At 44.7% G+C, this 15,588-nt stretch overlaps 1 protein-coding gene across 5 annotated transcripts in view; it reads right to left on the minus strand.

Moving 5' to 3' along the window:
- The window catches only part of CARMIL1 (capping protein regulator and myosin 1 linker 1), a 189,726-nt gene extending 174,531 nt beyond the window's left edge, over window positions 1–15,195 (minus strand). For 3 of the 5 annotated variants that reach the window (XM_036398485.1, XM_036398468.1, XM_036398461.1), the window contains exons 1-2: window positions 14,875–15,195; window positions 10,948–11,045 (exon numbers count right to left, since the gene is read on the minus strand). In XM_036398485.1, the coding sequence (XP_036254378.1) occupies window positions 10,948–11,045; window positions 14,875–14,914 (138 nt within the window). In that variant the 5' untranslated portion in view covers window positions 14,915–15,195. The remainder of the gene's footprint in view (window positions 1–10,947; window positions 11,046–14,874) is intronic. The other 2 variants (XM_036398501.2, XM_054514012.1) reach the window with 1 other exon arrangement.
- Window positions 15,196–15,588: the final 393 nt, after the last annotated feature.

Below are 15,588 nucleotides of genomic sequence, written 5' to 3' on the forward strand. Positions count from 1 at the left end.
AGCCCAACTGCTCCTGTACCTAGAAATGTGGAGAGAGCAATGCAAGTGAGTTGTGTCCATTGTACTGCCTTGCCTCCCCTCAGGACAAGCAGAATTTGCACAGCACTTGGTTGAGATGCTAGCAGCTGGTTTGGGGTTTAATGATGAGTTTTTGCTTGTTTTGTTTTGCTTTTGTTTGTTGTTTTTTGTTTTTTTTTAATGTTGGGGTTTTTTTAACCAAAGAGGGCTGCCTTGGGAAAGGTGGAAAGAACTTAAAGCCAAATTACAGAAAGAACACTATAATGTCCTGCCTGAACAAAACTGCCACCATGACACAAATAACATAGACCTAGCATAGATTTTGATTAAATTGTACAAGGAAGTGGATAACCTGCCTTGCAAGACAAGATAAAAATGTATACAGCAAGTTTATGTCAGCCTACAATACTTTTTAGCATAGCAGCATCCTGTTCAGTCCATCGCTCCTGTATTTGCAGGGATGCTGAGGAATTTGGGGATATTAGGGAACAGAAGTGGGGAAATATGAGCTGTTAGAAAAATAGACATACAGAGTGAGAAGGGTTAAACTAAAAAGCAAACTCCAGTCCTGACAGCAATCCACACACAGGAAAGCTTCCAGGGACTTTTTGAAGCAGATGATGTGGAAGGACAGTAAAAAGGAAGAGCTTTAAGATACCCACAGTGTATGCAACAATTGTACACAGAATACATCAAAATGCTTTACCAAAAATGCAGGGATTTTAGCACCTTCTTGAGATGAGAAAAGAGAAAGGTCAAAGCCTGTGCTTTTCTGCCACTGACAAAGTGCAGATGTGAAGAATAACAGTCAAGAAAGCAGCTTGTTACATTTAAAATTCATTTTTCATGCTATAACAATAAATGCATAATTTAGTTTTGAGATATTAAGAAACTTACCAAGGTGGCAGAAATTATTACTCAACGAAGCACCAGTACCTAACAAAGCTAACATTTCTAACAAAGCTAATATTTCTTCAAATATTAACTTACAACGTCATAAATACCAGAAGAAGAGATTGCCATCTAAAGCCAGCTGCACTAAAAATCCCAACATCTGCTTTGACCTACCTTCACTGCTCCCTTCCTAAGGCTCCTCAGCTCCACATTGGCGTAGAGGCTCACATACATGGCTGTAAAAGGTATTCTTAAGCACCAGCCTCTAGTGTTTGTTAAGAGATGAGCCTCTGAAAGCTTTCCCCTCTATCAATAGTTTTGTGTGAATAGTTTACTAGTGGTCTTCAAGGCAGAGAAGGAGAAGCCTTTTCATTCAAAGGTTGACCCTGAACAAACACAGCAGTGCCCTGTCTCCCAACTCAGACTGAGGTCAATAGCCATTCACTTCCTCTAATCAAATCTGAGTAGAAGCTGCTCTGCAGCAGCTATCTCACCCTCTTGCTTTGCTCTCTGGCCCCAAGAAGTAGGTATCTCTAACTTCACTCAAATCCTCAACATTTCATGGAGTTCTACAAAAGCAGTGGTTTAACCAAGTTTTAAGTACAAAGGAATGACTGCAGTTCAAGTGACATGTGCCTTAAGTGGCTACTCCATAAAGACATGCCTCTGGCAAGCATCTTTGAGGCACAAAGTGGAAATGGCTTTTTCCAAAGGACCTCGGCTTCCTAAGCCCTAGCCAAGAGAGTGCTTCCAGAGGTCCCAAACAGACCACTGTCTACCCCACAGGCAGCATGCTGCTAACCACTGCTTCAGCTGTGGAAAGGGGGAAAAAATAGTTATCAACTCATCTACAAAGCATAGGAACAAGCACCACTTCCAAATGCAAGGCAGGATGAAAATCTTAAGGGGAATATAGACCCAGCATCTCCTCTTCTGTTTTCCATCTCCACATGCACACTTTGAGGCCCAGCCTACTGTCACAGAGGCCTACTACTCTACGCAGGGATAGGAATGTCACTTGTCTGCCAAAGGGATAAGCTGCATGTCACCCACACTTGTTGTCACCTTACTGTAAATCTTCCATAGCTTCTGGGTGATTTCTCATGGGCACCTCCTCACAGCACTGACTCCTTCTTCTTCACAGCACAGCCAACAAACTCCAACTCTCTCCTCACCCAGCTAACCCACTCTTTTGTAGCACTCATCTTCTTATTGGACACAGCTGTGGCCTACTAAGGGCAGGCCTGTTCCTAATCTTAAGGGGAATAAGAGACTACCTTCTGCACTATTTTCTTACATTCTATCCCTCCACACACACTTTCAGGTCCAGACCAGAGTTCTTGTACTTATTTTTTTTATAAAGGTCACTTTGCAAGGAAGATCCAGAAATGCAACCTGTTCAAAGAAGAGCTTCTTCCCACTTGACAACAGTTTCTACCTGTGAACACTTTTCCAGTAGCCTCACAGGAACCACGAACCCTTTTGATTTGTATTAACACCAGCAACGTGACTCCTTCTCTGAGCTTCATAGCAGAAACTTGTTTTGTTGTGCTAGCTTTATATTTCACATGCCACAGCTATTCAGATCTTAGTCTGCACCACCCCTAACTCCCTGAGGCAGGGTCCCTCTTCCCTCATCCAGCAGGCCAATTAATTTGGTTAAATCTGTTCCAGGAGTGTAGGGTTATAAGAATCTGGCCCTTATAATTACATTTGGCATCCTAACAGTTTGTCATCTGAAATAATCAAATTAGGGAAGCTATCACTAAGACAAAGATATCACTCATGAGTTGACACAGAGTAGATGTTTCAGAAATGGGGAGAGATGAGACAGGACCAATGGCAGAAATCAGCCTGGGGATTCAAGGTAGATGCACAGAGCACCACTAGGAGCAGCTAAATTTAAGGATAATTTTATATCCTGGGCCTGTAATTACTTTACACAGAATTAAATTACTACTCCTCATTACTACATGAGAAAAAAAAGAATTCTAGGTAAGCTAAAGTATTTTAATAATTAAACAAATCAGTGGCATTCACCAATTTTTCCACCACAAGAATGGTTGAAGAAGGGACTCTGAGCAACGAGAAGCATTTTTCACATGACACGGCACTAACTTTTCACTTAGGAGCCCTTGCAGCCATTCTCAAGTTTACTGTGTCCTCCTTCACACTACTTACACCAAAGTAAACCACATTCTCTGCATGAGAAGTCTTCTCTTAAAGTAAGTCAGGCAGATGAAACAAGCTGTAAGAGGAAAAAAGAAAAAAAAAACTCCTCACAAATATATGTCTACCAAAGAACACATTCTGTTCTCCTCCAAGTCTTCTCTTTCTTGGGGAAAAAAGCCACCAATGGCAAAGAGTGAGTGAGACAAGAAGTTGACCCCAATGCTCATTTTTTATTTTCAGCTTGAGAGAAATTATATAATTAGTAATAATCAGTCTTCTGCCTGTTTTATGCACAGATTTCAGTGAAAATCCTTGCTTTCAGTGAAGGCTCCATTTCATAAATAATGGTGGCAAGGAGTCAGGCCCTCTCAAAGCAAAAGCACATTAACAAACCACTTTGGTACATTATATATTCAGCAAGAGAAGTAGGAAGAGTGTGGCAGTTTAAAAAGGAAATGCTTTCTAATTGGGTTACAAAAAAATTGACAGGAGGAAGGATTCCACGATCAGTTCAGAGCCACAGCAGATTCCTGCCTCCTACCCTTTTTTTTTTACCCCTACAACTGTTAGAGCTGTGCACAGAAAACCAGAACATGCTGAGTGAGATCATGTCCACATTTCCTCCTTCCAGAACACTGCAGGTGAATGTGTAAATGCAAAGTACATGAGCCAGGACAACAGCAGGTGCTTTAAGGGCACTGAAAAAGGAGTCCCTTTTTCTTTCCTTTCCCTGCCTGTACCAGTTGTCCAGAGCTGAAGAAAGGGAGAACAAACAAGCTGCATTTCTGTCCTCCCAAAGCATGGAAAGAACACACAGTACTCAAGGTGCAAGAAATCATCTTGAATTTCTATACTTTCATGCACTATCAGCAATTCATTGAATGACTGAATCATTGACCCATAGAACAGTTTGGGTTGGAAGAGACCTTAAAAGTCCTCTTGTTCCAACCCCCTGCAGGAGCAGGCACACTTTCTACCAGACCAGGTTGCTCAAAGCCTCATCCAACCTGGCCTTGAACACATTCAGAGATGGGGCATCCACAACTTCTGTGAGCAACCTGTTCCAGTGTCTCACCACCCTCATCATAAAAAATTTCTTCCTTACATCTAGTCTAAACTAACCCTCTTTTAGTTCAAAACCATTCCCCCTTTTCCTAGCACAACAGGTGCTGTTAAAAAAATTTGACTTTATTTTTCTTATAAGCCCACTTTAAGTACTGGAAGGCTGCAGCAGGGTCTCCCTGGAGCCTTTTCTTCTCCAGGCTGAAAACCCCCAATTCTCTCAGCCTGTCTTCATAAGAGAGGTACTCAAGTCCTCTGATCATCTTCAAGGTACTCATCTGCACTCACTCCAGGTCCATGTCCTTGCACTGAGGGCCCCAGAGCTGGACACAGCACTTCAGGTGGGGTCTCACAAGCACGGAGTAGAGGGGCAGAATCCCTGGGGAGACTCACTCCAGCAGGTGGGTCCATGTGCTTCTTATGTTGGGGATCCCAGAGCTGGACACAGTACTCCAGAATGCTAGGTTTGCAAATCTTCCCACCAGTTAAAAGTAACCTTATGGATCCGTGTATAACATAAATGTAAATTTCAGTGAAACTTGCATGTGTGTATTTTTTAAAAATATTTCCTATTTTGGAAACATATGCAACTGCATGACTGAATTAGTATTTCTATTTCCTGCAGTTCTCTCCTTATTTCAGTTTTTTGTAGCAATTTTACAGGCCACAATTCAGTTGCTTTCTAAGATACACCTTGTAAATGTATTAAAATACATTTTCACATCTAAGTATTTTTTGATTACCCTACCTCACTTCACTTAGATTTCCTGACATGAGGGATGTACCAACACCTACCTCCTTTCATCTTCATAAAGACACACTTAAGATATATGTCATAACAGTCAATATTCTGGGCAGGGAAGAGGAAACACCATTATTTTTAAAGAATGTCCCTATTTAACATCATTATCACACACCAGCTGTCATGATATAACGTGTGAGATTGCACACATTTTATGTAAAACCAACCTTAGACAACCCTGTGAGCTTCATGCTCTCAGTGGTTTAAAAGAAGTGCATATTTTTTAAGACAGGAAGTGAAATTCATCTCTATTCAAACTGAATATCACGGATGGATCAAGACAAAAGATGAGCAATGGAAACCAAGCACCAGAGCTTTTAATCCCAAAATAGTTTTGGCAGTGCAAAATACTACTGCCTCTATCCAGAGACTGCCATCCTGATAGCTGAACAGGCACAGGAGCTCAGGCTTTTCTCTGTTGCTTCACAAGAGTCAACCACATTGTTCAAGCAGCGTTCAGAAGCCACATGGAGAGCATACAAAATGGCCATAATTGCTCCTTTGAAAGTAAACACAGATAGACTTTATTTTTTAAATACAATTCCAGTCTTTATAAGAGTCTTTAGAAGCAGAACATGAAATCTCAGACCATGTGCACAGAAAAAAATATAAACTTCTTTGACAGGAGTCAACTCAGCTTTTTGTTTTAAAAGCCCATGGAAACATATGTCCCAGAGAAAGTGACAAGGACATATGAATTGCTCCCAGTGTATTTATGTTGGGCATACAGTACATTTTAGGGAGAGCCACCTGCCAAAGCAACTGTCTCAGTTTCAGAAGTAACACTGTGATATTTTAACAAAGAGAATATAAATGACTGAGGGCAGAAGCATAACAGAGACTCCTCAATGGGATTTCCTAATAAAGTGCTTTTGGTCACTACATTGCATCACACTATTCTATAGCCTTAAGATTAGGGAAAAAGCAACAACAAAAAAATCAAAATAAACCCAGCAACAAAGCAAAGAAACCCGACCAAACATATAGACAGCATGGCCACTTGCAATATTTCCTTATCTTTTATGTCTAAAAGTACTACTTCGGAAAGGAAAACTAATCTCAAAGGCAACTAGAGCAGGAATATTCTCTTTTTCTAATAGCGAAGACAAAAAATAGGATGAATCCTGAATTCCAGCCTATCATAAACCACTCTTAAAAACATCAATATTTCATAAGGAGTTGGTCACATTTATTTCACCATGTGAAATAAAAGCCACTTATATTGGCTTTAGCTCACATTTTAACTTCTCATTCTTTGCTGCTAATTACAATAAATCTGAGAGAAAGAAAAGGCTGGAGGAAATCATCAGCAAATTATATACAGATATCTCAGCTATTTGGGGGGGGGGGGGGGGGAAGCAACACCACAAACACCAAAGGTAAAAAGAAGCCCAGTCCCAAAAAGCATTTGTCTGCACGTGATAACCTGATAATCACTGAGGCCCCTGGATTTAAAAAAAAAAAAAAAAAAAAAAAGACAAAGAAGAAGAAAATACTGAAGTATGTCAGACACCAACAGGGCATTCTGCCTGATCCCTTATGGTGGCAAAAGGTGGAGGCCTCAGAAGAAGGAGAGAGGGAGTAGGTGTAAAACTTCTCTTCTTTTTCTGGCTGTCTCCCCCCACTCCCCTCTTATCACAACTGAGACCTCTCCATACCCATCAGCTTAAGCTGAAATTGGAGAGAAGGTCAGAAGTTATCAGTGTGAGGAGAAACACCACAGGCACTCAGCATGATGCCTTCAACCTTGTCCTCATAAAAAAAAACAGGTTTGAACAAAACAATCACACAAAACCAAAGCGATCCTCTGCTGCTTAGAAAAGAGTGACGTCTCTATCTATTTTAACCCAATCAAAATACTGTGGTGAGCATCCCATTGAAGCCAAACACAGCTGAGTCCACTCCTGCCAGGAGTACTCTGCCTCTGGCTGAGGGCCACCTGGAGCAGCCTGCTCAAGGGCTCTGCCACAGCTAGGCTGCCTGCAGCCAACACAGCACAGGTATGTGACCCCAAAGGTAGGAACAAGCCTTGACCAGGGCTCCCCACCTTGCTTCAACTCTGGCACTCAACTATGGCCTGAGAACACCACAGCTACACCTGCACTCAGTTGCTTTCCCAGCTGAGGCCACCCTACAGAGCTGGCTGTGGGTCACTGCGGTGCTGTCACCACTGGAGCTCAGCTGCCACCCCAGTCCTGCTGAGTGTCTCCCTGGCCCACAGTGGGACTGTGCCCCACTGGGGAGCCCCACAATGTCTGTTCTGCCCACCCTGTGGGCAGCTTGGCACCTTTCAAGGTCTCCCATATGCCTACATGTTTCCTCACTTTCCCCAATGCAACTTGGCTCTGCCAGAGTACCCAGATGGGACTAGGATTTAGCCCTAATCACTTGAGGACTGATTTTTCTGCCTGTTCAAGCTGGTTATTGCCTTTTCAGGGCTGGATACCCGTTTGCTGCCCAAACACATGAGATTTGGTGCCAGCAGACCAGAGGCAGCTCAGCAGCTCATGATGTTTACTATTTTGCATCATTATGACTAACTGAGAAACTAAATAACTGCAGATTGAGATTACTGAGGCAGCAAACTCCTTGTGCAGACTGAAAAAATCTGGTTTATATCAAAATTCCTAGAAATAATTTCCAAACTCTGGCACCCAAAGCATCTTAAGGCAAGCATGGTGTTGTCATTATATTGCAAGAGTTCTATTATCATTATATTGCAAAGGTTCTGTATTGCTAGAGTTTCATACCTCCTTCATGTTTCTTGTAGGCAGCTCCTCTAGGCACTGACTCTTCCTTGTCCTCACAGTAGCCAACTGACTCCAGTTCCCACCAATCCACTCTTTTATAACACACTTCTTATTGGCTACAGGTGTGGCCTGTTAACATCAGGCCTGCTCCTAATCTTTAGTAATTAACCCAGCTGCAACTCTTTAGGGGATAAGATTACATTCTATACCACCTTCATTTACCCATACTGTATCCCCCTACAGCATGGTTTTTATCCTCCAACTTCACCAGTTTAATACTGGGATCCTATTGCAAGCAACACCAAGGGCTTTGCACTGTTTTTTCTGTTGTCTCAGATTCTAATTTCCATCTTAATTATCAGATGACCTTCCTATAACAGAGTGATTTAAGCAGATGGTTACATCCATATTCTAGTACTCTGTACCTTGAATATACTGTGAACAACAAGGCCAGCAGTCAAGTGTTTTTACAGTTACCTGCCAAGTGCAGTCATTTTTAAATAATCTCCCTTGCTCAAAGTGGTACTGATTTTGCTGAATTTCCCTAGGAAGAAAGGATGAGAGATCATTTAATTAAAGCAGAGATTTGGGTGTCAGGGCTCAGTGCCAGCCTCTGTGATTAACCTCCTCTAAAGCCATGAGCACATTTCACAACAGCTCTGGGGTTACCTCGATGAGGGCAACTAGTATTTTCTCCTTATTAAGTGCTACACCCAAAGTATGGCACCTAACTTGCTTATAAACACCCAACTACTAATAAAATTCAACCCAAAATCTCAAAACAATCCATTGCCACATGTGCACTCAAGAGAAAGTACTCAGAAGATTAATGTTTCAAAACCAAGCTCTCAGGAGTCAAGGAGTGCTGGCATGAAGGTTGCCCATGCAATCACATTTGAGCCCACTGGTGCATCCACTTAAGGATACAGTCTTCAATTACTGAGCTGCTTTTGCTGCCAGTACTTCATTCAGCATTCCATTTGACAGGCTCACCCAAGGCACAGCAACTTTGGTATTACCTGCACCAGTCGGAACACGGCCATATGCATTATTTACTGAAAACCTTTCAGTTCCACCTCAGAGTACAAAAAATCATTGTTTTGCAGGCAGATTTCCTGTAGCATTTAGTACTAAGCACTCACTTCTGAAGCAAGGTTATTTATTTTCAGTGTCACTCTTTTGATGAGAGAAGGGTATATGTCCTCTACTACACAGGTAAGAAGTGAGACTGTGCTGACACAGTAAGGCCACAAAGTCTCCATTAATTTAAGGTACCAAACTTGAAGTGTTTCTGGTGTAACTTTTTTCAGAGTATTCTGCATTTCATAGAACTTTGCATCCCCAAAGTGAACCACAGTCTCTACAGGCCTTTGCCACAGCAGACAACATTCAGCACCTCTGCAAAAAAGAAAAAAAACTCCCCAAAATGACAAAAAGCATCCCAAAAGCCCAAATGAACAAAAAACCCAAAGCAAACAATCCCACATAAAGATTTACACAGTCAGACAAACATTGTAAAAAAAGCATCTTTAGTGATTTGCAGTTTCCTTCTACAGCAAAGGAAAACACAAAATCCAATTCCAGCAGTCAATATAATCAATTTCTCTGAGAATAAAAACTTTTTTTCCCCCACCAAGATAAATCTCCTGCATTTCTGCATCAAAGAACAAGTGGTTATACCAGACAACATCCAGTAAATCATTCCCCTGAAACACTTATGTTGTGCACTGAAACCTACATGTATGTACACAAGTAGTGCTCACTAACTCATGAACCTCTGAAATGTTCTCTCCCTTTCAGTACCTCTTCAGTCATGGAAGGTGAAAGTCCCCCACCTGAGAGCTTAGGAGATTAAAGAGAGAAAAAACACCCAAGGCACATTTAGGCATTTTATTACCGAGTAGTACATCCCTCAGAAACTTCACTGATGATTCAAAGCTTGACATTCTCTTGATCCCATCAGTTCAGAACGGTATTTCAGTATTTCCACAATATATTTCAGTATTGATAATAGTTATGATTCCATGTAAGTCCAAAAGCCAATCAAGTGTAACTACTTCAGTGAAACCTGTCAGCCTTCCCTATAAACATGGCTTTCAAATAAATAGAGACAATCAATCATCATTCACATATTCAATCTATTTCCAGTACAGAAACTGTAAATCAAGGAACTAGATATAACATGGGTAGATATTAAACAGAAAATATTTCACGTTTCTTTAAGTAGTGGCTCTCACAGAAAAGTGAGCCATTATCTACAGTCTTAATGCCCAGGGATTGTACTTTAAGAAGATAATTCAGAAGCGATTAAAAAGTTGTGGTTTTGAAAGACAAAATAGCACATTTGCATGGAGAATGTACCTAATATCTGTGATAACAGCTTTGAAAACAAAACTTTCAAATATGGAACAGCATGAACACAAGACACCAAATTTCAAATATCTTGCAAAATATTATGGTAGCATTGTACTTAATTGTGCTTTTTACTCTAAGAGTTCTCCTCATAGAAATTTATCAAAAGAGCAAGGAAATACAGTTCCATGTCTTTTTGTGTGTTCAAGATAGTATGCAAATGTAGCAGCTCATTACCACAGCTTTCTTCCTATCAAGAGAGACCAGCAAAACTATTCTTGAGAAAACAGGAAAGCATACTTAAGTGAGATTAATTTGACGCTTTCCTCCATTACAGTTTTAAGAACAATTCACAATCCCACACATTAAGCACTTATTTTAAAATGCAGATGTAGACTGCATTTTAAAATAAAGACTCAACATGTTGAGAATACCAAAAAACACAGTCATTTGAGTTCAAAAAGCCCAATAGTTTTACTGTTGCTCTTCACTGCATAACAGCTTCAGATTCTCAAAATTAATTCTACACATTTCATTTTGCATTTCTTGGCCACTTAAAACTCTTATGGATATAAACAGGAAACCTAACCAGCAAAGGCAGCAGAATATTTTAGAACAGGTTCCGATAATAGTTTGCTTTATCATCAGTCCACAACACAATATCCAAAACTCTGAAAAATAACTCAGTGATAAACAAGTGTGTGTACACATACACAGCTGCACACCAACCCTATGCAGGCTACCATGAAAGCAAGAAAAAGTAAGAAAATAAATCACATGGACATCTTATGGCACACAGAAAGTTCAAAGAATACTTCCAGAGGAGAATTAATGCATTCTGAAAAGATACTGGCTTTTCCTCTGCATTTGTAATCTGAGTCATTCTATTGTACTTACCAGTATTTTGTTATCCACTTTATCTCCCTTGGTTTCCAGCTTTACTTTCTTCTTGACAGAAATTTTGATTTTCCTCCCAATAACATCCCTGACGCTTTCTGAAACAAAAGAAAATATCTTCATTAAATACCTTCAGTGTCAACACAAGCAGGAAACAGATGCCACTGTTGAGTTTTCAGAAAGACTCAGAGCTATGTTGTCCAACTGCTTGCACTCATGGAAGTCTCATGCAGATGCACCAGTACTAAACACAACCTAACACAAGTACAATTTTCTAAGTATGCCATCTACACAATAAATTGTATCTATTATGATAGCATCATTGATGTCATATGCCTGGATTCCGAACACAATTTGATATTTTTTTCCCAGCACTACTTACATATCAAAAGCACTCCCAAGACAAGCCACAGCACTGCTTAGCTCCATTCTGGGAAAATAAAACAAATTCTTCACTGCTATTATTGGTACCTGAAAAGCTTACTAAAGCAAATCAGCACCTTGCATTGCACAAATTTCAACCTCTTGTTAATATCAAGGAGGCTAAATGGGTCAGGCAATGGAAGAGCAACTGTTCACACATTTTACACTCTGTGCTTTGAAGTAGCAAAGCAAACCAAGCAGACTTCCAGATAGTAACACCTGGCAGCTATGCAGAGGATGCTGTGGAGGCAAAATTGGTCTTGGTCCAAATCCCAGCAACAATGTAGCCAATCCATAGTGCCAGCGCCAAAGCTACCTTAGTTGCCATAACGTTTTAATATGTACATGCACACACATGTATACACAGTCTCTGCCAATTATGACACGAACCAGCTTTTCCCCTGAACATTTGCACCCTGGCCTGAAGGGAACAGACAAACAGGGAACTGTGTCTAGAAAGCTTATACAACTACTGACACTGATGTAATTGAGAGATAAACAGAGGAGTTCATCTAGAAGAGCCAATTTGGCACTTTCCGTAAGTTTCACTCTCCAGCCCCCACTGAAAGGGAATGAGAAAGAAATCTTTTAAACACATTAACCTATTTTCAGCCCAACAACAGGCATCTGTAAAAGGAAAGTCTCCACCCTCCCCAGACACATACACTTTGCCCTCGGGCACGCTTAAGTTTAAAAGCAAAAATGAAAGATAATAGGCTATTCCTAAGGCTTTTAATTATAGTGCTCTGTATAGCGCTTTTCTGCACAATTTTCATTCGGTAGTCAGAAGACGTTAGCACAAACAACACACCATTTATTAAGCCTGGATGTTTAACCCAGGCCACTGTGTTCTGCCTGCAGGGCAGAAGGGTGTGCAAGTCAGAAACGTGGCTGGTCAGAGAGACTCTTCACCCGAAAGAGCTCTTTCTGCAGAATCGGCATGTTTTCCCCAGGAATTTTAATTTTCCTATCAGGACACAAAAGCTCCTCGGTAGCAGCGGCTTGCCCAGCGAGAAGCCTGTCCCAAGCCGCGGCAGCCCCGGTGGCAGGCAGCCAGCGCGGCCGGCTCCCAGAGCAACCGCTTGGTCCGCAGCCAGGCTGCGAGATCCTGGAGCAGCCAGGTGAGCAGAACCCGGGGGAAAGTCCAGCCCGATGTGAACTGCTCTCCCAAGGCTTCCTCTCCCATGGGTAATGCCAATTCCAGTCTTTCTGCCCCCACTCGGGAACTCAGAAGCAGGTTGATCATAGAGTCTTTTTTCATCAAGTCCTGTGTCCTTGCAGAAGGTATTGCTGCTGTCTCTGCTACTTTACCTCCATGTGCAGCCTGTGCTTTTTGGCTTCTCCTCTCCCACAAACAGCTCCAGGTGCCTACATCTAGCAGGGGACTTCCTCCTAACACACCTGCATGGAGAGGCACGCTTCCCTTTGCTGTCCCACGTGTCCCACACAGCAGAAATGGGAATGACTGCAAGCCCTCAGCTCCAGCACTCTTACTCCAACAAGCCATAGGGAGAGAAGGGGCCTGGGACCCCAGACTGCACAAAGCATCATCAGGATGTCAGCTCCTCACAAGGCTCTATCTACCTGAAAGGGCTAAAAACACTACTTCCAAGAGCTAAGATAGAGATTTCATAGATACTCTGCATGGGACTGAAGACAATTCCCTCCACATTGGGTGGCAAGTGACTCAAAATAAATTTTCAGACTGAGAGATGGAAACATAATAAACATTAAGGTTCACTTTTCTAATGCTGGAGGCTTCAGACATCCACACCTGGGAGAAGTGGATCCAGGCAAGCCAGCAGTAAGAGAGGGTTTCTTTGAAGACTATGACCTACGAGACCTGACAAAGGTCACACGGGAAGTGAGTAACAGAACAAAAACTGCAGCTCAAACACTCCTACCCCCAGTTTAATCTCCACAATCCAATCACTCTGCGTTAAAGCACATCCTTTCATCCTGCTCTCAAAACATGGTTATTACAAAGAACCTATTTAGAGGTTAAATTTTAACATGCAGACACCAAAATACTGCTAGAAATTAAACCAATCTACATGAACAGATCCCCACACCTCAAATAGCCCTTGACAAATCCAGCTGAGTGAGTGCCGGGCACCAGGGCTGGGGGGTAATTCTTAAGGTGGTTCAAAGCCACCAGAGGAGGCTGTGAAGGTGCTCACTTTATTCTCCCCTGTAGTATGCAGCACACCTCACCTACAACACTAGAGTGCAGGACCCATGGTAAATAAGAAATACTGTGTATTAGCACTCAAACATGCCTGGCCACTTTAAAATAGGAAAACTGCATGGTTTTAACCATAGCTACTCCTAGAACTCTTCCCAGCTCATAATTTCTTAGCAGCAAGCTATAGACTACAATCTCTCTGTAATCCACATGGTTTGGAGACCAAAAGGACTGCAAAATAGAGCTATTTTGACTCTACAGAAAAAATATCTGCAGCAGCTGCAAATGTCCACCCAAACTTTACTTATATTTGATAAATGCTAAAATCACTTGCTGAGGAAACTGAAGGAAATGCAACAATGTACATTACCTAACTACGGTTTGAAGGATTGTATTCAAGACCACGTATACCTTGCTGCCTGACAAATTTCTGTTTCCATCTGTCCTTAAGACAACATTTAAATTATTACAGTGCTGGTGAGATCTTTAGATAGCTCTTCAACAGGCAAAAAGGAAATTCTGCCTCAACAAGGTAGCTGAGGGCCTGGAGCATCAGACCTGTTATCCCCAAATGACACTGGTTACACACACGCCGCCTGTGTAACGAGCCATTTATTGGAAGCTCCCCAAAAGAGGTGACAGCATTTTCAGGGTCCTCGCCATCACCTGTGACTGAGTTCCTAAGGGTAAACCGTGCAGGATGGAGGCTCGTGTGCACGGGGCCATAAAACTTTAATTACAAATACCCTCCCCTCCCTCCTACATCCAGGGGAAAACGAATCTTAAACTAGGCAAAACCCGGGAGGATAAATAAAAAAGCACCGAATGGAGCTGCAGCCCGTGCCGCCAGGCTGAGGCGCACCGAGGACGTGCCCCGGGCGGGCGGCAGTGCGGGGGGCCGGGGCAGCTTCCCAGGGCGTCCGCCAGCGCTCGCAGCCTGCCGGCACCCCGGACACACCGCTCCGGAGGGGGGACACACACCGTGCCCCGCCGCGGCCCCCCGAGGGCTCAGTCCCTGCCCGTGGCCGCCTCCCCTGCCCGCCGCAGCCCCGCAGCCCCCGCCCGCCCATTCCCCGCACGCAGCAACGCGGCCTCGCCGCCCCCCGCCGGCTCCTCCGAGTCCCTCCAGCCCCGAGCGGAGCCCCCCGGGCTCCCTGGCGCGGCGCTTCCCCGGCTCCACAGACCCATCCCCGGATTCCCCCCAGCCCCATCTCCAGCAGCGCTGCATCCCGCGCACGGCGGCCTCCAAACTTGCCCCCGCAGCACCTTCGCCCGGGACCCCGCAGCCCCCATCCCCGCCGCCATGCCCCGTCCCTTACCGATCAACTCTTTGGGGACGTCGGAGCTCTCCTCGGCCATGGCGGCGGCGCTGCCCGGCGCCCGGGGGTGCCCGGCGGCGGGGCTGCTTCAGCGGCGCGCCGTCCCTGCGCCGGGCGAGGCGGGCATGCACCCAGCGGGCGGGGGAGGAGGAGGAGGAGGGCCGGCCGTGCGCCTCGCTGCGGAGCACGGGGTGTGTGCGCGGCGGCGAGCGCGGGCGGAGGGAAGGGGCTTCTCCCGCCCCCGCGCTACATGCCGCCCCCGGCCGCCGGCGCGGCCAGGAGGGGCATTTCCCGGGAGGGATGGATGGTCCGCAGGCGGCCGTCAGGCGCGGCGCTGCGGGCTCACGGCGGCCCCCGCACCGGCTCCCCCGTTCCCGCCTGCGCGCCGCCCGGCTCCCCCGCCCGGCACCGGCGAGAGGCGGCGGCTGCCCCCGCCCCGGGAGGGCCCCGGCCCGGCCCCCGAACCGCGCGGGAGCCGCCCGCTCGCCCGCGCCCACCGAGCACCCGGCGACAGAGCGGGGAGGCGGTGGCGGCTGGGAGCATCGCCCTTAGGAAGCCATCGCGGCGAGGCAGGAGGAGAAGGAGGAGGAGGAGGGCAGCGGGCTCGGAGATTTAGCGCGGCGGCGACGCCGGCCCCTCCTTCGGCCGATGCCGCCGCTCGGCGCTGCGGCGGGAGCCATCTGCCGGCGGCCGCGGCGCTACACCGGCCTGGGC

This window comes from Molothrus ater, chromosome 1 (genome assembly GCF_012460135.2).
Source record: "Molothrus ater isolate BHLD 08-10-18 breed brown headed cowbird chromosome 1, BPBGC_Mater_1.1, whole genome shotgun sequence".
NCBI lineage: Eukaryota > Metazoa > Chordata > Aves > Passeriformes > Icteridae > Molothrus > Molothrus ater.